This window comes from Erpetoichthys calabaricus, chromosome 11 (assembly GCF_900747795.2).
Source record: "Erpetoichthys calabaricus chromosome 11, fErpCal1.3, whole genome shotgun sequence".
Taxonomy (NCBI): Eukaryota; Metazoa; Chordata; class Cladistia; order Polypteriformes; family Polypteridae; genus Erpetoichthys; species Erpetoichthys calabaricus.
This window is the reverse complement of record NC_041404.2, coordinates 69,418,981-69,444,426: the sequence shown is the minus strand read 5'-3', so window position 1 is coordinate 69,444,426 and position 25,446 is coordinate 69,418,981. Positions and strand designations below refer to the sequence as shown.

General features: G+C 40.2%; 2 protein-coding genes across 2 annotated transcripts in view; both read left to right on the top strand.

Moving 5' to 3' along the window:
- Positions 1-25,446, top strand: part of si:dkey-13a21.4 (uncharacterized protein LOC494576 homolog) — a 991,873-nt gene that overhangs the window by 771,758 nt on the left and 194,669 nt on the right. The window lies entirely within an intron of this gene.
- fgd1 (FYVE, RhoGEF and PH domain containing 1) overlaps positions 5,371-25,446 on the top strand; it is a 194,969-nt gene continuing 174,893 nt past the window's right edge. Inside the window, exon 1 of the mRNA XM_028813296.2 lies at positions 5,371-6,654. Within this exon, the coding sequence (XP_028669129.1) occupies positions 6,495-6,654 (160 nt within the window). The 5' untranslated portion in view covers positions 5,371-6,494. The remainder of the gene's footprint in view (positions 6,655-25,446) is intronic.

Here is a 25,446-nt window from a genome sequence, read left to right as displayed (position 1 = left end):
GGGCGCTCTCACTGCTGAAATGGGGCTCAGGGTGCTAGTACCTTTAACTGTACTCTATCTTGCCTAAAGAAGGGGAATGCGCTTGCATTTTGTAATCTTTCTAGTTGGCCAATAAAAGGTGTCGTTTTGCTTAACTTATCACCACATCCATAATGGCTAACATGGTACAACACCCTAGTACTGAAGAATGTCTGTAAATGTTAAGTCTGTATTTGACTTGAAAAAGGGGGTGTATTGACTGGGAAAGTCTCATAGTGGTCATTAACAGAAAAGTACTAAATAATGCAAGATTGATATGTACATCTACTTAATTATTTGGTAGCATAGAAAAAACATGATTATATTGTATTTCTATATGAAAATTACATGCCCCTGATTGACTCATTGAATGACTGAAGAAAAAGATTTGGGGTTTTTGCATGCAACCTAAGGAAAAACGTTTGCTCACTAACAAATCAAATTTATGGCCTTGAAGTCCACAAAAGTGTAACCTCACTGAAAAGGTAATTTAATCATGAGAAGAAAAAATATCATAAAAAATGTGATGATGGTTTGCATTTAATGGTCAGAAAGGCTGAACTTTGTGCTCGTCAACAGTAGCTGCAGAATAGTAAAAATGATGGACTGTGTATCAGGCTCTGGTATAGTGACGCCTCTGCCTCTAGCACCTGAGGGGTTGCAGCCACTAACGTCTTCTTCTTTATTACCCGTAGACCAGAGGATGAGTCCAGAGACGACTTTTGATATTGCTTCCAGATTTCACTCAGAAGTCTTGCCTCTTCCACTCTGGGACCTATTTAAAGAATGATGACACTGGAAGTCGCCATTTACTGATAAACCCACGTCCGAGAAGGAAGCACCTCTGACAGAGAACTTTCTAATTGAGGAGACTGAATTTAAAAAGAGCCAGATAATATAACCTATAAATTGGCAATGGATGCAAAGTGATTTTTCTTGGACTTTGCTTTCCTTTTTCTTCTTTATCTCACCTTCATTAAATAACAACAACAACATTTATTTCTATAGCACATTTTCATACAAACAATGTAGCTCAAAGTGCTTTACATGATGAAGAAAGAGAAAAAAGACAAAATAAATAATTAAAATTAGGGAACACTAATTAATACAGAATAACAGTAAGGTCCGATGGCCAGGGAGGACAGAGAAAAAAAAAAAAACTCCAGACGGCTGGAGAAAAAAATTAAATCTGCATTGGCTCTAGGCCATGAGACCGTCCAGCCCCCTCTAGGCATTCTACCTAACATAAATGACCTCAATCAGTCCTCATTGTATTCAGGGGTCACATGGAAGAATTTGATGATGATGGTCATCAAATGGGGTGCCTGTATGGATCCCAAGCCTTTACTATCTCACTATTTTAATATAAGCTGCTCAAAAAATTAAAGGAACACTTTGAAAACACAGATCTCAATGGGAAAAAATCATGCAGGATAATTATACTGATATGGACTGGGTGATGTGTTAGGAATGAAAGGATGCCACATCATTTGATGGAAATTAAAAATATCAACCTACAGATGGCTGAATTTAAAGACACCCTGAAAATCAAAGTGAAAAAATGATGCGGCAGACTAGTCCATTTTGCCGAGATTTCATTGCAGCAACTCCAAATCATACTCTGTAGTTTGTATGGCCCACACATGCTTGTATGCATGCCTGACAATTTAGGGGCATGCTCCTAGTGAGATGACAGATGGTGTCCTGTGGGATCTCAGTCCTGATCTGGACCAGGGCATCACTGAGCTCCTGGACAGTCTGAGGTGCAACCTGGCGGAGTCGGATGGACTGAAACATAACGTCTCAGAGGTGTTCTATTGGATTTAGGTCAGGCGAGCATGGGAGCCAGTCAATGGTATCAATTCCTTCATTCTCCAGGAGCTGCCTGCATACTCTTGCCACATGAGGCCAGGCATTGTCATGCACCAGGAGGAACCCAGGACCCACTGCACCAGTGTAGGGTCTGACAATGGGTCAAAGGATTTCATCCCGATACTTAATGGCAGTTAATGTGCTGTTGTCTAGCCTGTAGAGGACTGTGCATCCCTCCATGGATATGCCTCCCCAGACCATCACTGACCCACCACCAAACCAGTCATGCTGAACATTGCTACAGACAGCATAACGTTCTCCACAGCTTCTCCAGACCCTTCCACATCTGTCACATGTGCTCAGGGTGAACCTGCTCTCATCTGTGAAAAGCACAGGATGCCAGTGATGGACCTGCCAATTCTGGTATTTTATGGCAAATGCCAACAGAGCTCCACAGTGCTGGGCAATGGGCACAGGGCCCACTAGAGGACATTGGGCCCTCAGGTCATCCTTATGAAGTCTGTTTCTGATTGTTTGGTCAGAGACATTCACACCAGTGGCCTGCTGGAGGTCATTTTATAGGGCTCTGGCAGTGCTCATCCTGTTCCTCATTGCCCAAAGAAGCAGATACCAGTCCTGCTGATGGGTTATGGACCTTCTACAGCCCTGTCCAGCTCTCCCAGAGTAACTGCCTGTCTCCTGGAATCTCTTCCATGACCTTGAGAATGTGCCTGGAGACACCGCAAGCCATTTGGCAATGGGACGTATTGATGTGCCATCCTGGAGAAGTTGCATCGAAAGCATTCCCGGGTCCATTTAAAAGAAGCCTGCCACCTCGCCTGGATGAGTCAGAGTCAACAGGAGGAGTGGAAGGAAAGAAAAAGAGACGATTTACTTGTTTATATTTGTGGTTTGGTTGCTTTTGCCTGTTTAGTGATTTTATTTTGTGATAAAATCCTTTATTTGAATCTGGGACTGTGTTGGGTGATGTTATGTTTGAGATTTAGGGCTCAGTGGTGCCCCCTTGTGGTAACAATATGTGTAAATATATATAAATATTACTTTATACAGTATATACTCAGAATAAACAAACTATAATTATTATCCATGTAAGAAAGGACATGTGTTGCTGCCATATATGTAAATATATCCTTATACAAACATTGTCACACTGCAGTATTGGTCGGACCGTGACTAAAAACTTGATTTAAATACCAGCCTTTTCTCTGCATAAAGTCTGCACAGTCACCCTGTCTGTAACCTTTCCCTGGGTACATCAGTTTTCTTCCCATAGTACTAATAGATTCTGCCTGATAATTGAATAGGGAGTGCTTCAGCATATATGTTGGTGTGGTCCTTAAAGTTAGCTCCCTGGGGCTGCAGACAGATACAACTTTTAAAGTGGTATGCAGTAGACTCCTTCCTAAACTAACTGTTTTCAATGAATGAATGAATGATCCACTTCTGGCATATTCATCTACCTTGGAACTTTGCAGCCATTTTGTTATACAACACTGACTACATCTGCAGTGATATTACCTTTGGGTAACTCAGTTTTTCCTCATAGAAATTACACCGTTTGAGGCATTGATTTACAGATGTCTGAAATGCTTCATTCAAGTAGGCTGCTGGATAAAGCAACCAAGTACACTGCAGAAGATTGATTCTGTATATGATGATACACACATCAAGAGTCAGTAAATGTAGAGAAGTGTTTATTAATATAAGGTCTGACTCTTTCTAATAATAATACATTTTATTTATATAGCACCTTTCCATACCATGATCTTTATTTTATTATTCTCTATCTATCACATTTAAAACTTCATGTTTATTTTTCTTCTTTAACCTTTTTGATGATTAAATATTTTTTTTATTACAATTGGAATGCAGTCATATGGTCAGCAGCAATTTAAATAATAGTCTATACAGGAGCTAACAGTACTGTTGCTTCATTTACAGACATGCAGACTGGCTGCAAGTGTTAATACAACCGTTAATTCAAACTCTACTTCTTTTTCTCCTTTCGGCTGCTCCCGTTAGGGGTTGCCACAGCGGATAATGATCTAATTTATATTTAACTAGTATTTTCAGGACAATCATCAAATAATTACAGTTACTCTTCTCACGGTACTATGCACATGACATTTAAAAGGGCAATAAATGATACACACATAGTCGTGTAAGAGCAATTTTATTACACCAAATAAACAGAAGTAATAATCCATCCATCCATCCATTTTCCAACCCGCTGAATCCGAACACAGGGTCACGGGGGTCTGCTGGAGCCAATCCCAGCCAACACAGGGCACAAGGCAGGAACCAATCCCGGGCAGGGTGCCAACCCACCACAGGACACACACAAACACACCCACACACCAAGCACACACTAGGGCCAATTTAGAATCGCCAATCCACCTAACCTGCATGTCTTTGGAATGTGGGAGGAAACCGGAGCGCCCGGAGGAAACCCACGCAGACACGGGGAGAACATGCAAACTCCACGCAGGGAGGACCCGGGAAGCGAACCCAGGTCCCCAGGTGTCCCAACTGCGAGGCAGCAGCGCTACCCACTACGCCACCATGCCGCCCCAGAAGTAATAATGACAAACTAAAATCAATGTCTGGGCACACAGCTGGTTGGTTGTGTTTGTGCTTACCCTTCATATCTGCGTGAATTTTTGTCCTGGTACTCCCGTTTTCCTCAAATATCCCAAAGATGCGTGTGTTAGATTAAGTGGCCAAGTGTGTTTGTGAGTGCAGGCACTTTGATTGCCTGGCGCCCCATTATGAGCTGCTTTATGTCCGAAGCTGCCGCTTTGAGTACGTTATTTATTCACAAGCTTTAATTTGGTTACGTAATTACAATAGGGCCACCAAACTGTGAAGTGCATACAATTACAGTGCTAAATAAAACCGACACTGATTGAATCAATTTCAGGACAGGCTTTACCCTTTTTTCATATTCGTCTGCCTTTCCCCTCTGTATATCCATCCATCCCGTTGACATGCTGCAAGTTTGGTTTGAGCTGCATACCGGGTGCAAAAAATGAAGTACTTGTGATGGGCTGCAACACTCAACTAACGTTGGTTAATGTTTAATATACAGAGTATTTTGAAATATAGACCGGACATTTTGTTCAATAATATTTAACGACGGCAAAGTCCGATTACTGTCCATGGCGTTAAGTGCTCCAAGACTGTCAAAAGTCGTTCTTAATTCTGAGCCTGGCTCTCGCCCTTTTGTTTATGCCGGGACTAAGCGCAGCTGTTCACGCAGATTCCCGAAGCCAGTTTATAGGTCAGAAGTCGATTAAAAAATAAAACTAAAACTTCCCTAGAACTGCAGAAGGAGCCTTCTTTGGAAAGCTTTCCCTACTGACAGAAGAGAAAGAGTGAGAGGGAGGGGGAGAGGGGAGGCAAGAGACGGGAGCCTGGGCTTTTTTTAAAGCAGGGGAATCATGTTTCAACAAAGAGGGTTTAAAAAAAAAGTTTTAAAAGGTTTCAAATGAAAAACAGACATAGGGTGCAGGGAGGAGGTGGAGGAAGGGGGAGAGTTTCGGATGTCGATTGGCTTTTCTAACTCCCTGTCTCGGCTCAGCAGCTGGAGAAATCCAGGAACGCAGCCTGGTCTTCTGCAGCCCCCTCCGGACGAAGGAAACAAACATTTACTGGACTTTGAAAGAAAGTTGGCTGTCGGCACAGCTAAAGTCGGCCCGGCCAGCGTGGGCGCTTCTCTTGGCTTCGAGAGGGAGAAAAGGAAAAATCCGTTTTTTTTCCCTTTCTCTCGCGCTCTTCTGGTCCAGAAAACAAACCGGAGATGTCTACTAGAAGATTTGCTGTTTGGTCTGCTTTGAATCTGGCGACTAAAGGCTGAGTTTGCATATTTTTGGATCGCATTGGGAAAGAGGGAGGAAAAAATCTGGAGACTGTAGCCAGTTTTTGAAATAAAGAGTTGCACACGTATAGTTGCAAAGCGAACCACCAAAATCAGAACAGAGACCATGGAATAAAAAGACTGCAGTATTCTTCTATTTACTTACCTATATTCATTACTTATAAAAAACTGATCAAAGGAGCAAACACAATGTTCAACTTTGGATAAAAAATTGTAATTTCCAAAGGACACAAAGGACTTAACGTACGATTTCATCAACAGAAGATTTTTTAAATCAACTTCATGAGTTGAAACAAACATTTTACATATACAAAGAAACCATCGTGAGTTTAGGAAGATGTTACCTGGCTATTTACGTTTCATTTCAGATGCACGCGGTAGATGAATTTTTGTAACGGAAACCGCAGTTCCTGGATTCTTCGTTTTCTTCCGTCAAACCGTTATGCATCGGTGAAACAACGGCAATCTGGATACTTTCTTTGTGAGGAATTATGGTTCTACTCGAATCTACGCTAAAACGGCGAATCAAAAGGGGGTGTCATTTTAGTTCTTCTTTACAATTTTTTTGATGGCGGTATTTGGATTGTGGGTTACCCTGGACGGAGCACACACTTTTTGGGCAGCCGGAGAGTACAGCAGCCGTGGCCGAGATAATTTACAAAAGCATTGGAGAGAAGCCGCCACTGCCGCCTGCGCCCGTCAGAGCGGCGCTAGATCACCGGAGTCTTAGCCTGCCCCCCGCATCGTACCACGTCCTTACTCAGGAATGCATCTGAACCGACCAAAGAGCGCCTTCATCAACTGCTCTCCTCCCGTGTCTCCCACTGACCAGGCTGGATCCTACTCCCATCAGTTCAAAACCATGCGCTTCTCTTACCACATCCGAGGGGGTATGCCGAGCCCCCAGCAGTCGCTACGCAGGTCAGGTGAGTGTCGGCGAGCGTCCTCGGACACTCCGCCAACGGCTGGGCGCTCGGGGTTTGAATGTTTCAAACGTGGGAAGCGGGCACTTCGGTAGGTTCACTCCGGGACGAATGCCACGCCGCCAAGATGCTCTTGCAGTAGCAACGTGGGCATTCTCGCAGAAAGCGTAAATTACGGTCAGGGGTATTTGACACTAATGCCTAAAACTAATAAAGCGATCACGTCTCAAAGTTGGTTACCCTTCAAATGATTGGATCAGTTACTACCAGTACTGTTTCAAGCCTTTACTTTGAGCTCTTCATTTTGCAGGACTAACTGTGCCACGTTAATCCAAGAAACACCAAAGTGGCGTTTTGTAGTTGTTCCATGCAGCAATTCTGTTTGTTGCCAACACCGACTGCTGCAGACTTGGTTTCAAGATTAATCCCCAGAAGCATTTTTCGTTACTAGCGCACAGTTTCAAACTAAAGCTTCGCTTGTATTTCTTGCGGACGCCGCTATTCCTGTTTCTACGCTACCTTGTTTGCTTGCTTATTTTCTTTTGTTTTGCCTTCACCACTCGAGCACACCTTTCTGCTGCGCCCTCCCTCCGGGGCACAACGCTGCGCCCCCTGCCGTGTTTCAGAAACGCATCAACGCGCGTGTCAGACTCTGCATAACAAAAGCCGGCGGACAGAAGCCACCGCAGAAACGTTGCGCAAACTTTACGCTCCCGGGCGAGTGCGACGCACGTGCCTCCGTGCTGCTCTCATTGTGCGCCAGGCTGTACTGAGGTGCGCGGCGCCTCGACGTCCCAGAGAGGCTGCCCACTGTACGAGCCACGTGCTGCGGGCACCTACACGCTCTGACAGTTCACTGTTTACCTGGAAGCCTCTGAGGCGGTTTGGAGGGTTTTCATGTACGTGCCAAGCACTTGGGTATGTGTTGATGATACATGTTTAATGCAGAGTATGTATATGTGTGGCGCAGCTGTTAGCTCAACGGGAAGTGCAGCCACGTCACAGTACGTGTAGAGTTTGCTCCAAGTTAGTTCACCTTAACCATGTTTCAAAAGTTACACAGGTAAGGTTAAACTGACAGTGAAAATGAGCCTAGTGTGTCCTGTACATCATGACGGGATGGAGTGACATTCTGTACTGTGCTGGACTGAAACTGGTGCCAGCGTCTTCTACCACTGGCTTTTGCAGAACTGAAGTATATATGTATAATTATATATACTTAATTTATATACTGTATGCATGTATGGTTATGCATATGTTTGTGCATTTTTATGCACAGTGGGTCTACTTGTAGAAAGTTTTCGGACCCCTGTACTATTTATACATTTTGCTCAGTTGCAGCCTTGTGTTAAAATCATGTTCATTTGGGGCTTTGTTGGAGTCTGTCCCAACTAGCATAGGGCACAAAGCAGGAACAAACCCTGGACAGAGCGCACTATCATACACACACCCAGGCCAATGTAGTTTCACCAGTTCACCAAACTGCATGTCCTTGGACTGTGGGAGGACACCAGAGCACACAGACACAGGGACAACATGCACACTCCATGTAGGGAGGACCTGGGACATGAACCCTGGTCTTCTTACTGTAAGGCTACCACTAATTAATTAAATTAATGTAAAAAATAATTTAAATTATTTTTGCGCTGTGCAAAAATCTTATTAATTATTTTTCCCCAATCGTGCAACATTCAGCAAAGCAAACACAGGAATTTAGAATTTTTTGCAAATTTATTAAAAATAACAAACTGAAAAAGCCTGAATTAGCGTATGCTGCCCTAATGTAGGATGCTTGTAAGTAATGTGATGGTTTACCATATGAGGTAGAAGTACATAATAAACAAGAATAGTTGTGACAGATATTTGAAATATTAAAATGTGTGCTTCAATATAAATGTTTAAAGTCTAAATATTCTTGATTGTAACAAATATTTGTGATTTTTCACCCAATGATAGAGTTCCATATTGGACTCAATCCCTAGTAAAGAAGCAAACAAGATATTCATAATCACTGACCTTGAAATAATCTAAAATGATACCCCACATGGTTATGTTTGAAAATTGTCATTTTTACCATTCTGGAAGAGTCTCTAAGAGGTCTCGGACCACCAGTAAAGAATCAAATATCAAACATATTATATTCATGATAAGCAACCTCAAAATAGCATAAAATGACCCTCCACATATCTATATTACCAATCCCCATATTTTTTCAAGATTTGTGCAAAAGAGTAACTTTGACCCCTCTTATCTTATTAGGGGATGAACCCCTGGAGTCAGCTGATGCACAAATACTTTCTGATCGTTTTTGATGAAGACATGTATTGGGTTACTCTTAATCATAAAGGTGCAATTTCCCATAGAAAAATTGTCCAAGGACCAAAAATAGTGACAGACCCCCAAAAAACTTGCACAACTAGTTTAGTTTTACTCTGCTGGCCTAGGTCTCTTTCTTATGGGTGGGGGTTAATGTGTACTGAACCTAGTTTTGTTAAACTTGACTTGCTTGTATGGAATGTTATGTTTTAATAAAATCAATAAAATGCAAAAAAAAAACAAAAAACTAGATATTAAGATTCATCAAATGGTATATCATGTGTGGGGGTTACTCATACCGGTCACCGATGACACCTGACAAAAAGAACTGTGATTTCAAAGCATTCATAAGTAATTCTTGTGGCCACAATACCATATTGACCCAAGTATTCAGGCCCTTTCCTTAATTCAGTTAATTTCAAATCAATTCAATTTTATTGTCTCAAGAAGGAAATTTGGTTAGTCAGCAGGTTTTACAGAGAGGCCACAATGTAACATGAAAACACATCACAAAGAACATAATGTGGCCTCCAAACCCGACATAGACAGACTCCAGGCACAAGTACCAATCACATCACACGTTTATTTCAGTGGGGAAACGCTTCCCTTTCGTTACTTTCTTTTTCCTTTCTTCTTCTTTCTCTTGTTTGTCTCCACTCCTGTTCCGACTGTGGCTCTTGGAGTAGTAGCATGTTCCAGAATTACTCCCAGGTGTGGCGGAAGCCCGACATAGCTTGGCTCTGCAGCTCCCCCTGGCAGCACCCATGGAACCCAACAGAGTTGCAGCGAACTCCAAATACCAGCATGCCCAGCGGGATCCATGGTGCCACAACAACCCAGGGGGGCTACCCTCTAGCATTCCGGGGAAGATAATGCCCTGAACATGCTCTCTCCCCCAGTTCTTCCATCCAGCTGGTGTCCAGGCTGGGCATGGCACCTGGCTGTCCATGACAGTAGACAACAAACATGACCTTAGTAAAAATAAACAAAATTTAGCAGTGATCACTTATGCTGAGACATTAGATCAAACATACTTCAAATATAAATTAAACATTTAGGCTTTCCTAACGATTGTTGCAAACAATACCTGTTTATCACATGATTTAAGATTGTGAATGTTTATTAAAGTTGAACTTGTTTAGAAGATTAATAGCAATTGGGCTGAAAGAGTATTTGAACCGGTTACTTTTAATCCTTGGAGCCTTGAACCTGTGACCTGACAGCAACAACTGGAATTGAGATTGTGGTGCTTGAGTCCTATCTGACTGAATATGCCCTGCTTTCCATAATATTTGCTTATTAAATAGGCCTGTCAGATTAGGCTGTTGACACCTTGTTATTTTTTTGCTCCATTTTACAATTTGATTTATTTTGATTTTGTTGCCAACATTAAGATTTCCAAACCAGGCCAGCAGAATATAAGGAAAGACAGACTCATTGCAAGATTCATAAAAGAGTGATCATGACTGTAGGCCTCACAAAAAAATACAAAACCCCAAAAAACTCAGTAGTTAGTTGAAGCACATTTGGCAGGGATTATGGCCCGGTGTCTTCTTGGGTCTGATGCAACAAGATTCACACACGTGGATTTGGGGATTTTCTGCCAGTCTTCTCTGCAGATCCTCTTAAGTCCTGTGAGTTTCCGTGGGCAGCTATTTTCAGGTCTCTCTAGAAATTTTTGATTTGGTTCAAATCTGGACTGTGGTTGAATTATTCAAAGACATTTTTCAGAGTTGTCCCTAAGCCACTCACTCCTGTGTCGTCTTTTCTTTGTGCTTAGGGTCATTGTCCTATTGGAAGGTGAACCAGAGGCCCAGAGCAGTGTGGAGCATATTTTAATTCAGGGTAGCTCTGTAATTTGCTCTGTTCAGCTTCCTCTCAACCCTGTCTAGTCACCCATTCTCTGCCACTGAAAAACAAACCTGGAGCATTAGGCTGCCACCAGCATGGTTCACCATTGGAATGGCATTGCAAAGGTGATGAGTGGTGCCTTTTTCCTCCAGACATGACACTAATCTTGGTTTTCTTAGACCAGAGAATCTTGTTTCTCAAAGTCTGAGAGTCCTTTAGGTGCCTTGCAAACTCCAAGGAGCCATTCATGTTTCTTGTATAGAGAAGAGGTTTCTGTCTGATCACTTTGCCATTAAGCCCCGATCAGTGAAATGTGGCAGTGATGGTTATCCTTCTGGTGGTTCCTCCCAGCTCCACACAGGTCCTTTGGAGCTCAGCTAGAGCAACCATTGGCTTCTTGGTCATGTCTCTTACCATGGCCCTTTTCCCATGATTACTCAGTTTGACTGGGTGGCCAGCTCTAGGAAGAGTTGTGGTTGTCGAAACATCTTCTAAGTAAGAGTTATGAAGACAACTGTGTTCTTAGGAACCTTCTGACCTGCAGGGATTTTTTGTAGCCTTCCTCAGATCTGTGCCTTGAAACAGTCCCATCTCTAAGCCCTATAAGCAACACGTTTGACCCCATGGCTCTGTTTTTACTCTGATACACATTGTGAGCTTTGGGACCTTCTTTAGACAGGTGTGTGCCTTTACTAATCATATCTAATCAATTGAATTGACCACAGGTGGATTCCAGACAAGGTGTACGGTAGAATAATCTCAATGGTGATCAATAAAACTGGATACACCAGAGCCAAATTTGTAGTCTCATAGAAAAGAGTCGGAATATTCATTGTCAAAATGATATTTCAGCTTTTTATTTTTAATATATTTTCAAACAGAATCCTGTTTTTGTTTTGCCATTCTGCAGTATTGAGTGTTGCTTGATGTGGGGAAAAATGCATTTTAATGATTTTAGCCCAAGACATCAACATAGAAAAAAGTGAAGGGGTCTGGAGACTTTTAGACTCCATTGTAAATGTAGAATATACATATCATTAGTCCTGTCATTTAAAAGGAATACATACTGTCAAATGTTTATCTGCACGATTTTCTGTGATTAATACAATTTCATCACATTTAAACATTTTTTTTTCACTTTTAAATGTTTCAGTTAAAAAATGCAAAATTTGATTATGAAAAATGTCAAACGTCAGGCTAGGATTTGGTCACATTAGGGTCTCAAACTCTGGAGAGGACACATTTTATATTCTAACCCAGGGATCTCCAACCTTTTTTCCCCTGACAGCTACTTTGACAAAATGAAAATTGCCGAGAACTACTCATGTTTTCTAATGTTTATTCTCATAGCTTATTTCAACCCAAACACACTGAATAAGCTTGTTTTGCCTGAACATTTACAAAATGTTGGTGTCCACAACTCACATTTTGCATTAAAACATCCATCCATCCATTGTCCAACCCGCTATATCCTAACTACAGGGTCACAGGGGTCTGCTGGAGCCAATCCCAGCGCGCAAGGCAGGAAACAAACCTCGGGAAGGGCGCCAGCCCACCACAGGGTACGCACACACCATGGACAATTTAGAATTGCCAACGCACCTAACCTGCATGTCTTTGGACTGTGGGAGGAAACTGGAGCACCCGGAGGAAACCCACACAGAAGCGGGGAAGAACATGCAGACTCCACGCAGGGAGGACCTGGTAAGCGTGTGTCCTCTCCATACAAGCCAGTATTACTGTCAGAGGAGATTACAGGCATATTACCGACGCGCACGCCTGTATTACCGCCAGAGAAAATTAAAGGTATATTATGGACGTACAAGCCAGCGGACGTACAAGACAGTATTACTGTCACAGAAATTAAAGACACACAATACACGGCGGCAGCCCACAAAGAACGGTCAGCTCAGCAAGTATACATCAACAAAAGAAAGGCTGAAAGAAAGAAAAATACGACCAACAAAAAGAATGAGTTCAAAGTCCCTTGCCATTAAATATAGACTGTTCCTACTAATGTTTATGCACTACTGTTCTAGCGCCCATTATTGTAATGGGCTAAGTGACTAGTAGTACATAAAGTTTACACACTTTCTTAAGACTGATGCTGTATCTTGCTACCTGGAACAACTTTGGTGTTGTACTGACACAGGAATCAGCTTTTGAATGGGGAAATGCTTGTCTTGGAGTGAACATGTGAATTCCTGTGCTCACAGAAAAGAGCACAGTAGTAGGTGCCTATTACGCCTCCTGGGTTTTGCTTGGTTGATCCACACATATACATATCACATCTCATCACATCTCCTCCCTTTTTTAGAAATACCCTTAAAACATAAGATACTTAGAAGTAATTTCTAAAAGTTTAGGACATAACAAGGTGTCCTTTCCTTTGTGGAGTCATAGACATGTAGCACAACACAACTGTTCACAATATCGTGTAGGAGGTTTGATTACCCTACTCCTGGAAGTGATCTTCTTTCAAACTCTTTCAAAGATCCCTGTAGAGATTTCCCAACATTCAGGGTAGGCAAAGAGCTTACTGATGAAGTTGATGTAGCAGGTGAGCCAAGATCCTCTTGTGGTTGAGATAGGCTACCATCATCTGGTCTGCCGTTTGTTGCCATCACTGGTACTGATTGAAGGTGATGTCGGTCACAATGGAGTACCGAGCCATTTGCTGTTTGTACCAAATTTGAACGTGGCTCATCGGTTGGGCTTATGACAGTAACCAGTGTTTGCCAGCCCTTTTCTCCACACAATTTAAGAAATGTGTTTCCTCATAGTAGCAACACTGGGATTGTGCATGCAGAATGTCTTGTATAAAAACAAAAAACATATAGGCTGCTTTTGTCTTACTGCCCATCTCAGCTATCTTTTTAAAAGAAAAGGTGTGTGGTTGCAGTTTTTTGTCTATAACTGGAACCCTTGTCCATATTTTCCTTCCCAGTATCAACAGGGCAGGACTTGTCCCAGTAGCTCTATCACCATATTGCCTTCTAAGTGGAACACGACTATCCAAGGGTATCTGCTCCTAGTCAGTATATACACCTTAACGTAACTGCAATGTTATTAAACATTTTTTTTCTGACAAACAATAGGAACTGTATGCCTGCATGTTTCATGTCAGGCACTTTAATAATTTACATACAGCAAACATGAAAAACCATTTGAAAACAGTGCAATGATAAATGGTTGCTTGGCAAACATAGATAAATATTGTTATTTTATTAGATTACAACTAAGCTACCTTGAAAACTGTTATCAGACTGACATAAGAAAGTTGACAAATGTACCTTAGTAAGCATAGATCAACTCCACCACTGGAATTGTATTGTCTTTATCAAGTCTTGATGCTTTTTTTATATAGTGCTTTTCAACAATACTTTTTACATTGCAAAAATCTATCAGTAGACGTGGTAGTAGAGAAGCAGAATCCACGGCATCCATTGCTGGCAAACTAACAGGAAGTAGATTTACTCGCTGATACGTCACTTCTGAATTTTGTGAAAAGGGCTGATCGGAATCAGACAGTGTTCAGGCTTCTTACACGACTGGCTAATTCAACTGGATATGACATTTTGCATTGGCAGGTCTTTGGAGGTGTCATATTAATTTACATTCACTTCATAGTAAAGAAACCCTGTCCATATTTGCAAAATAATGTCAATGTCAATTTATTTATATAACACATTTAAAACAACATAGGAATGCTGTGACCAAAGTACTTTACAATAAAAGAAGAAAAAGCATGCAATTAGTATAAATAACATAAATAGAAATAAAATAAATGAACATAAATAAAATTAATAAATAGAAGTAAGATTACATAATCACAATGAGGAAACCATCAGTATTACTGAAGGTTACGGGAAGCAAGTGAATAGACATGAGTCTTTAATCTTGTTTTGAACAGTTCAGTTGTAGACGACTCCTTTATGCAATGAGGTAAAGAGTTCCACAGGTGAGGAGCAGCAGCTGCAAAAGCCCTGTCCCCCTTAGTTTTACACTTGGTACGCGGGACAACAAGAGACAACTGACCAGAAGATCTAAGCTGCACTCTAGATGGCTGGTGTAAAGCACACAATTCAGATAAATAGGCAGGAACAAGCCCAAGTAAAGATTTAAAAACTAGCAACAAGATTTTAAAATCAATTCGAAAACTGACAGGCAGCGAGTGTAAAGAAGCTAATGTTGGGGAAACAGAATCAAACTTTCTTGCCCCAACCAGAAAGCGAGAGGCAGAATTCTGGACCCAGCATTCCCCTGCTGCTGTTTACTGTGGTGGGACTGCAAGTGAGATGAACGATGTGGAAACCTACATCTGGTGGAGCTAGGGTTTTAGTCAAATTTCATTTAGCATGTTTTCTATGTTCATTTGTAGGTCTATAATAAGATATTAGTTCATCAACATATTTCGTGTGTTTACATATATGGGTTTCTGTTCTTTTATGATAAATATATTTTTATATAACATAAGTGTGTATTGTTGCAGTGAATTGCTCACAAAACATTGAGCTTGTTCTACCTGACTCAAAGAGTTTGACTCAACCGTGTATGGACTGAAGGCAAAATCAGGATGGTAATACACACAGGCCTTTTACACATGCAGATTACCCAAGGAGTTCACTGGTAACTTACCAGTGGAGTGAATGTGTGAATACAGTTGAGTTAAGAACCCAGTGAAGCCAACAAAGTGGTTTCCAGATCAGGACTTAGTATAATCTCAGTAGTCTGGCATTATGTATGGACACTGGTGGAAAATAGCTGGTTAAAGCATGTAAAACCCCATGACATCTACACATATGGTATGTTGGCATTCTTGCACATGGACCAGTCAGAAGTGGCTAGCTTGGACTTTGGCTGACAATTGAAAGTAAAGTGCAGTGGAAGTGTATTTGTTTGTTAAAGGTAGGAATTTGAAAAAGTGTTAGGAAGTGGGATAGGTTCTGCTGTATGACATCTACACTTCATCTAAGTCAAGGGGCAAATTATAGAGACTGGTTACCATCAAACCCAGCCATGCGCTGTTTACCTGCAGATGCTGTTTTCTTGGATTGTACTTGGATTGAAAGTCATCTTTCCATTGTAGCATACATACAGCAGTATACTGTACAATATTTACTGTATATTTCAATATTGCAATAATTATCCAAAATATGTTTTTTATGTCAAGTATTTTTGTCTGTATTGTGTCCTTGCCAATGGAAGCTCCACAAATCATCCTTTACCAGAGCGACTTCCATGGCCAGATGATGTCTGTGCATTCCTGCCACCAGCTCTCCAACAGAGCGTGTTTTCAGCACATTTGGAAATGCTGTATCCTGCCACAGAACATCCTAAAGCCAGAGACAGCAGTCAGGCTAATATAGCTAGCATGTCAATAAAAATAACCTTGTTGTTTGCTATTTGAGGGTAATATGCTGGAACTCATTTATTGTTTACAATCAATTTCATTTATTCTCTTTAATTCCAGTTTTAGTTGACTGATCAGACAGCATTAAAGGTGTTGCTGTGAATGTCTTGTTACTTGTTTACATTCAGGCAACTGTTTTTTTACAGTAATTGCAAAAAGGTCTTCAAAGTCTAGATTTTTATTTATTTTTAATTATTTCATGTTTAGTTTTATACTCACTAATGTTGAATTCTGATAATTACTTTGTGCTTTAGGTTACACCATATTAATAAGCCTTTTGTTTTTTCCTGGGTTCAAAATAAAAATAAAAAATGAACATCAGGAAATCAATATGATATTTTTAAATATCGAATGTTGTTTAAAAAATTCTGTGATAACATTTTTGGCCTACTGGCCATCCCTAAACTATACCTTGTGCAGCTGTTGAGACCAGCATGCATCTTCTGGTCCTTGATGCTTTTTGTTTGGTTCCATTGTTTTTTATTTTATCACCCAAAATATTCTTTACATATAGAAGGCATTTCTATGGTTCAAATACAATTGTACAAAATATTTAAAAATAATTATTGAATAATTAAATGATTGAACATACCATTCAATCATTTGTGCACACTAACATATCTTATTTTGGACAGAAAGAATCTTACCCAATACCTCTGATAAAACTATTATTTGAACACTACCAAGCCAGGAAATTGCCAGGTTGCTTAGAAATCAATCTCACTAAGTTACTGGGAAGTTCAACACAGACATTTATAGAGGAGTACAGTATAGTAAAAGAGGTCACAGATACCCTGCACTGGATGACATTCTGGGGACAGCTAGGAGAGTGGAATCACATCCAGTAGGTCTCGAGGTACTGAGTGATCTATCACAATCTATCACATGACACCTGGCCAAAGTCAGGTTTGGATTAGCTGATCTTTCTGGGAAAAAATATTTTTGAGTTAGCTAAACGCTAATGTTTTATAATTTTAGTATTAAAATGTATTTCTAATAGAAATAAAACCTTTGGGACTTTTTGGTCTAAGGGCTTTACTCTAATGCAATCCAAATTGCAGTTAATAGATTTTTTCAAAAGTTTACTTTTTGGGAAGTGTTATTTTTAGGATACTAGGGGGCTTCACCTCCTGCTCGCTTCGCTCGAGTACTGTCTGTGTGGAGTTTCGATGATCTCCCATCTTCATGGAAGTTTTGGGGACAGTTCAAGAATAAGGTCAGTTTGTTAGGTGACTCTGTTTTGGCCTGGTGTAATAGGTTGTGGCAGTACACATGGGTGTGGCATATGATAAACTGGAGTACCATCCAAGGCTGATTCCTGTTTTGCTCTTGTTGCCTTTATTCTTCTGCTTCCAATTGATTTACTATACTGAATTAGGTATGGTCAGCAAATGGATGGGAGTACATAAATAGTACATATGATGATAACTACAGACCTCAAGCCACTTTCCAACAAGGGTGCAGATTTAGGAACCATAAGCTGGCTTGGCCTGCTGATACTTGAACCAAGTTTTAGGCATCTTACATCGTGACAGTACCTTAGCAGCGAGATACAACATTGTGTTAGCATAGAAATAAGATGACAATATTTTCTCACATAATTCAATTTCATTGTTGAAATTTTTTAATAATTTTAAAGTAATTTAGCATTATTTCCTTAAAGTGTAATACATTTTCTACTTAAAATAGACCGTGATTGCAGTCATTGTTACTTTTCTATGATTGGTTTCCTTACATTTTTTCAGTATGTGTGATTTCTGTCTGTCCATTCATTCTAATTAAAGTATTGTCACAGTAAGTTGTTGTAGCCCTTCAGAATAGCCCATGACATACATAAATCATTTTTAGCTCTTGGTCAAGGTTACTGGACAGTGTTTCAGATGTATGGCATTCCAAAAGAGGTGCTCTGCTGTTCTGATAAATAATCTGCAGTGGTATACCTTATATGGACAGAATTGTTCTGTCTTTTTCTCTTCAAAGTGATTAATTGTTGAAACGCAGTTGTAAGTGATAAGTTAGAAAAAAAAAAACACTTGGCATCTGAGAAGTTCTGCTTTTTTTGACACCCCCCCAACTACCCCCCCACCCCCACCCCAAGATAGCACATTCCTCTGTTGGACGCATGTGGCTTTAAAAGATGCCCTGGGTCAAGATTGAGGTCTTGAACCTGAATGTGCTGAGCTTCAGTTGGACAATCATCTGGAGCTAATTCTTTATAGCCTAGAAGAAGTTTGACCTATTTATGATAGTATACTATTAATAGACCATTTATAAGAAGGAATTTCAATAAATAAAAACTATACTCTGGTCTGAAGTGAGGTAGCTTGGTGCTTAGTAGAACCTAAAGCGCGTCATTTGCGCTGATAAGTCATAAGGTGATTAATTGTTTTTGCAGTGTAATAAAGAGATGATAATCTGTGGGAAGACAGGAAGATTCAGAAGCACTTAGACTGTCTGTGTACAATGCCTGCCAGTTTTAGTATTAATCAAGACTGGATTGCTGTAGTTCTTGAAATATTCATGTATTTTTAATGTATCTTTATCTTGTATCATCTTTTATCATCCATCCATTTTTTGAAGTTGTTTTTTTCATTAGTGATGAGGACTGATAGCCTACTCTGTAGCAACTGGCACAAGGCAGCAGCCTACCATGAATACCAGTTCATTACTGGATTAACTCACGCACACACCCACATTCACTCACTCATAGTCAACTTAGAGTTGACAGACAGACTATCAGCAGATCTTTGGAAAAGCAACAGGCAACCACAGTCTGTGGAGGAGTCCCAGATGAATATAAGAGAACATGCAAACTCTGTGTAGAAATTACCAGAACTGGCGATCAGACTTGCGTCTGTGAACTCCGTTAAGGTAATGCTGTGTTGGACATCATTACAAAATATAGCAGTGAACATAATAGTTACTAGCGACTGGGAGCCCGATTGAATCGGGCTACAAATTCTACCCGGGGTGCAAGGGTCCAGATTGATGGTATATTTGCCCATGTATTCTGTAACAATATGGACCATGGCCTGGAGGCAGGGATATTTGTGTGCCCATGGATGCACAGGCTAATGCACTGCTGTACTTTCTGATATTTTCCAAGAAGTGCTTGGTGTTTGGGTCTAAATATGTCAACAGGTTCTTAAACCTGTCAGAGTATCTGTAAGGGTTAATTCGAACTCAACCTTTATGGCAGCAATTGTATTCTCCACCTTGCTTGTTCTCACAGGTGAAGTTGAATGAGTTGCAATGTTTGCACAGGTTGTCAAATGCACCAGAGTGGTGCTCCGGAACTTCGTCCTCAATAATATCTGTGTGATTGCATATGGCAATGCCGTGCCGCTGAGCATTTTCACACCACAAGGCAGGGGCTGCTCGATGTCTTTCAACCCGTGCTGCATTTGCGGCTGCTCGAGCTTCTTCAGTCACTTGTGCACGGCTGGCACGATTTCTTTCAGCATTAGTAGCATTCTATAGCACACGTTCTTCATCTGTCCTTTGTGTCCAATTTGCACGATTTCTTTCAGCGTTAGTAGCATTTGTAGCCGCACGCTGCTCATCCGTTTGTTGTGCATGTTGTGTACGTCTGGTCACATTAGCAAGTCTACGTTCCTCGTCAGTCATGTGACTTTGTTTCCTACGCAACCTTTCCGCGGCCGCTGCTGTTGTGGCTGCGTTGCGATCATCACTCATTTTAGATCAGAGATCGGCTAAAATTTAAACAATGACCGTTGTTGATACCCAGCCGTCATTACTCATGCTTCTAACTTGTATTGAGTTGAGGTATTGACGCGAACACCATACATACGGGGTATTGACGCAAATCGAGGTATTGACACGAACACCATACATATGGGGTATTGACGCGAACACCATACATACGGATACTATCAAATTATATATAAGGATGGTAGATCATATATATTCCACATATAAACTGAACCAACATTAAGACTTGACTAATTGTGATGCAAAGTTCATCCCATAATTCAAGCCTGTTTATATTTCTTAAAGTTGAACTTATTTAGGAGATTAATAGCAGCTGGGATGAAGGAGTAACTGGTGGCTCTTTATCCTTGGAGCCTTGAACCTGTGACCTGATGGCAACAAGTCGAACTGAGAATGTGGTGCTTGAGTACTGTCGGACGGAATATGCTCTGCTTTCCATAGCATTTGCTTATTTAACAGGTCTGTCAGATTGAACTGTTGGGACCTTGTTATTTTACTGCTCCATGGACACCTTGAGAAAATAGCTTTTGGCTATCTAGCAAAGCAGAGCAAGAGATTAGTTACAAGGTCCACTAACCAGGAAGGAGAATCTGAAATAATGCCACAACAAGTATTATGTGTGTTTATTCATTTGCAGAATCCAGGTAAAATGATACCATGGTAAATTAAATAGGATCAAGACGGTTGCACTGTGTCACCCTCAAACAGCCAATACTTTAGTTACCGGTCATCATGTGGCACAATGTGATCAGTTTTGATCTTGTTTCAGAGAAGCACAATGGCCCAAACAAAAGAGCACCAAGTAAGAGCTGTTAAGTATTTATTATTTTTAACACTGAATCTGTTTATGGCTTTGATCTAGGAGTTTGTGGGTCAGGCTTGAGAGCAATTTGATGGAGGTCTCTGTAACTTCATTAGAAGGAAAGCATAATCTGGGTTATGAGTCTGTACACTGACATCAATTACTGTTGACTGATCATAGTCATAATTTATAGTGTAAATGTTAGTATCAAATAGTATCTGTGTGGGTCCTTTAGGGAAGACAGGAGTTTGAGTCGGTAGGGGGCTTTTCATTGTGTTCTTACATTCATTCACTTTTGTGTAAAAGCCTCAACAATGGACTATTTAAACTGTTTGTGACACCATAGTAGACAGAGAAAGGTTACCTGTTGGTTTGTCATCCAGATAATTTATAATTATAAGAGACGTTGTCAAGGGAAGGGAGACATATTCTGCAGGTATCAAAAAACATTTTCAGAATATATGTTTGGAGGAATTTACATCTCAGTCTTATCCAGGCCTTGGAGGCTGATGTTTTACTAGTTCAGAATCTCCTACAAGTTGTCTTTTTGTATTTTTGGAGTCTGTTTCAGTTCAGAACTTGGAGAATATTGCTTTGTTTATTTTGAAACTGTTTGTCAGCCCCAAGGGAACCAATTTGTTCCTAATTTTCTGGTATGATTCAGTGAGATCTCATGGGCTGATGGTTTTATTGTTTTAGAATTTTATCCTTTATTAGGACTTATTGCCTTATTTATGTCTCATCAGCTTTTTGGATTTGCAGCAACTGAACATGCATCAGAGTGTTCTAAATTTTTAGTGTATGTGGGAAAAAGGTTTCAGTATGACTGGCTGCAAACTTAGTTTTACTAAAACATGAAGCTTACTCAAATGTTCTTAGCCTGCCACAGCTCTGATAATTAATATGATTTCCAAGTGATATACAAGAATTTACTTCTGTTATAATCCATGTTAAGTGAGCAAAAAAAATTATTATTTGATTTGTATCTATAATTAGATTTGGTTAACACACATATATCTGTAGTAAATTCCTATTAGCTGAAATTCAGATCTGCTTTAGTTGGGAATATGGATGTTCACTGAAGCCCTTACATCCCTCTTTCTTTGTGTTTCTTGTTGCCTTTGTTCATCAGGCATTTTGTTCCTCTTGTGGCTGTCAGATGACATTGCACCTGGGTATGGATGTCGAATGTCAGATGTTTTTGTCATTTTTTATATACATTGTGAACAGTAGAGGTTGCCACCGAGTCCCCAAACACTGCACACACAAGACCTAACACCACTCTGATCCTAAAATAAAGGACTTTTAATTCACTTAGCTCAGTATAGTTACAATTACAGCCAATATGCAGACTTATAAGTTCTGTCTTCTCTTCTTTCTCTCCTTCTCTCCCCCAATGAGTGTCACCCAGTGCCTCCAGACTCATCCATGTGTTGCACCGGGCTCCTTTTATGCTGGACCCGGGAGCACTATTGGTGACATGGCCATTTGTAACTACTTCTGGATCATAAGAAAGTAAGCAAAGTCTTCCCCTGGCAGTGCCCTCTTCGTCTGCGTTGGACCCCTAGAGGGTTACACCCCTGGACTCCAATTCCCATGCAGCTCTACTGGTGTCTAAACTGGAACTCTGTATGAGGAACATGGCTGCCTGTTATAGTGGGGGATTAATTGCTCCCTGCTGTCCTCACTTACTGATTCCTGTAGCCTTCAGGCATCCAACTCAGGATGGGAATCATAAGGAGTCCTGGTCAGGTATTGCCCGCCCTTAGTCCGTCTTTCCATTATGGAATCCCAGCTGGGTAAGAGATCCATAATCCATCCTGGGTGGGATGACCATCCATCCTCTGGGGCACATATATTTATGTATGTTATAGAGTACCTGTCAAATAATTCAAAGGTGTACGCACCTTTGCTTCCACTTGCAGGGATCGAACCTCGGATGTCAAAGCCCGATGCGATGCCTCTGACATTGCTCAACAGCGGCTACTTGACAGGGTGTAGATCAGAGTGTTATATCCATAGAACTGAATCACAATCTGATTATTCAGATCTGCCACACCCTCTCAGTTGTGAAAAGCAGATCATAAGCATGTTATTGAGTACCTGTCAAATAATACAAAGAGTACAAAACACAAGAGAGAGCATGGCGGATGTTTGCCAACTGGCTGACCAACCACAAGCGTTACCTGGTAGGTGACCACCCAAATAATCATATTGTGATTCAGACCTATGGAGATAGATATATACAGTATATATATATATATATATATATATATATATATATAATCTCTATTATATTAAAAAAGTTTTCCGTTGTGTCTGCGTTATTCAGCCTTGACCATACCCCTCTACACTGCTTACTCAATCATTACTACTACTCTGTACATCCTCTCTCTGTACCACCCCTGACAATTTCAGTGCTAACTTGCCCTTCAACACAGCTGGTTATAATGGCAAGGCAGAAAAGCAAATTATCTATTGAAGAACATCGAATTTTAGATTGCAATAGAAAAAGAGCATCAAGAGCTGATAATGAACGATCAAGAAAAAAGAGAATCTTCCAAGAAACGAAAAAAATATCCTGAACAATATACAAACAGAAAAGCAATGTTTCTAGAATATAAGTTAGAGGATAATGTAAATCATAATATTGTTTTTGACGAGGTGTTAATGCAATTTATTTTTTATTTATTTTTATGTTTTATTACATTTTACTTTTTTACTTCTACTCTTACTTTTTACTACAGTTTATTATTCATTGGTATTTAAAATAGACAGTTGTAGTGAAATACTCAACTAACTGATTTTCAGTCTATAATAACTAAGGACCGAACCATCTTCCTCCCGTGCTTACTCTTCTGTATACCATCTCTTTTAATACAGTCATTTTTTACTAACGGAGGAGCACCCTGATTCCCTTTGAGTGGCTTAGCCATGAGAAGCAGGCATCCAGCGCCCAGCCCTGGGGGTTGGTGAGCAAAGTGATAAGCACCTGAGAGGCTGTCTTGCACAATGGGCTGCCCACATTGTAGAAATGTTGTGAATGTTGGGCTAATACCACTCTTCAATTTACTTTTATTGCTTTAATGAAAATGAAGAAAGCCTTTAGTTTTGCAGTACTAAACATCATGAGACTGAAAAATGATAACAGGAATCTTGCAGGCTATTCCTGGTATGCCTATAGGTCATTGCCATTCAGCTTGATTAAATGTCATTTAGTTAATTTCAATTAATTTTTATGTTTGGCTTTTCAATGAGCGCAGGCACATAGCACTATACTATATTATTGTTGCAATTATTGCTAAAGGAATTAAATAGTGAAACATTTACATACCTAAGTAAATTAATTTAAACAGATGGGAAAATTAATCTCAGTAGTTAAAATAAGAAAATCATAGCAATACAAAACAGTTAAGATATGCTCAATTGACAACAGAGGAAAAAAACAACAGTTAACAGCAGTGAAAACCCCAATGATGTGTGTTTGGTTAACTGGCAACTTTAGGTTGGCCTGGTATGACTGGGTTTGTGTAGGTATGTGAGTGCCCTGCAGTGGACTGCCAGGATATGAACCGTCTCTCCATGCAGCCATGTAACTGGACTAAGTGGGTTCACTGAATGGGTGAATTGATTAATAGTTTTTTCTGTGTTTCTGTAACATCCTTTGACATAATTATGATTTACAGATTGTGCATTTTGACATCAGCAGCAGGTGAGCAGCACTGAGTGAACTTTTTACAGTAGGTAACATTAATGAAGTGTGTCTTACACGATAATTGATGTGTTTCTACATTTTTGCATTGAATCTTATTGAGCAGAGTTAAGAGAGCATCTTTCCTCCTATGCACTGGAATAGATGGCTTTAGTCAAAATGAAAATAATTACAATGGTGAGCAAATAGCTTATTGCGTAGTATTATCTTTAATAGGACTTCTTCATAGGAATACTGTACTTCATAGGCCCCTGCACAAAGGTCATTTTGACTTTTTATTTAAAATAATGTGAATCTGCTTTATCCAGTATGTGGTTTAATCATTTATATATTGTAGAATTGTGAGCACTGGAGTGGTCATTAGTCCAGCAGAACTGGAACTTACATTCACTCACTCACTCATGTAGATCGGGCAGCCAACTAATGTTTAGTTTTTAGCTGCTGTGCCAATGCGGTCCCTAGCTTGGATTAGCTGTGTTTCCTTTAGATGTCCTCCCTCACCCTCTAATTATTAGTGAAATGTTTACTCTGAAACCTGTTAGGCCATTATTGCTATTTGCTATACTTTGCTATACAGTAACCTACACAGAGAAGTTCAGCATTGAATTTGAAGACAGAATAACAAAATTGTTAATGAAAACATATTTTTCTGTGATAGTCCTCTTGTTTTTTTGGTCTTGCAAACATTTATGCGTGCACTCCTCTCTGACCAAAAAAAAGGAAATATAATCAAATACATTAAAAAGGCAATAGAAAATATCTGAAAAAAGTTTACTGTGTGAGCAAGAAAGTGTTAATGTGTTTGTCAATGCCATTTTTCAATATCATTGAAGAGGATTAGTATGTTTGGATTTCATATTGTCATTATGCTGCTTGTAAATGCTGCAGTACTTTGTATTATTGGATGCAGTTTATGGAGTGAGGGATGTATTGCAAAGGATGGCCCATTAATCTGGAGTGAAAGGCAGT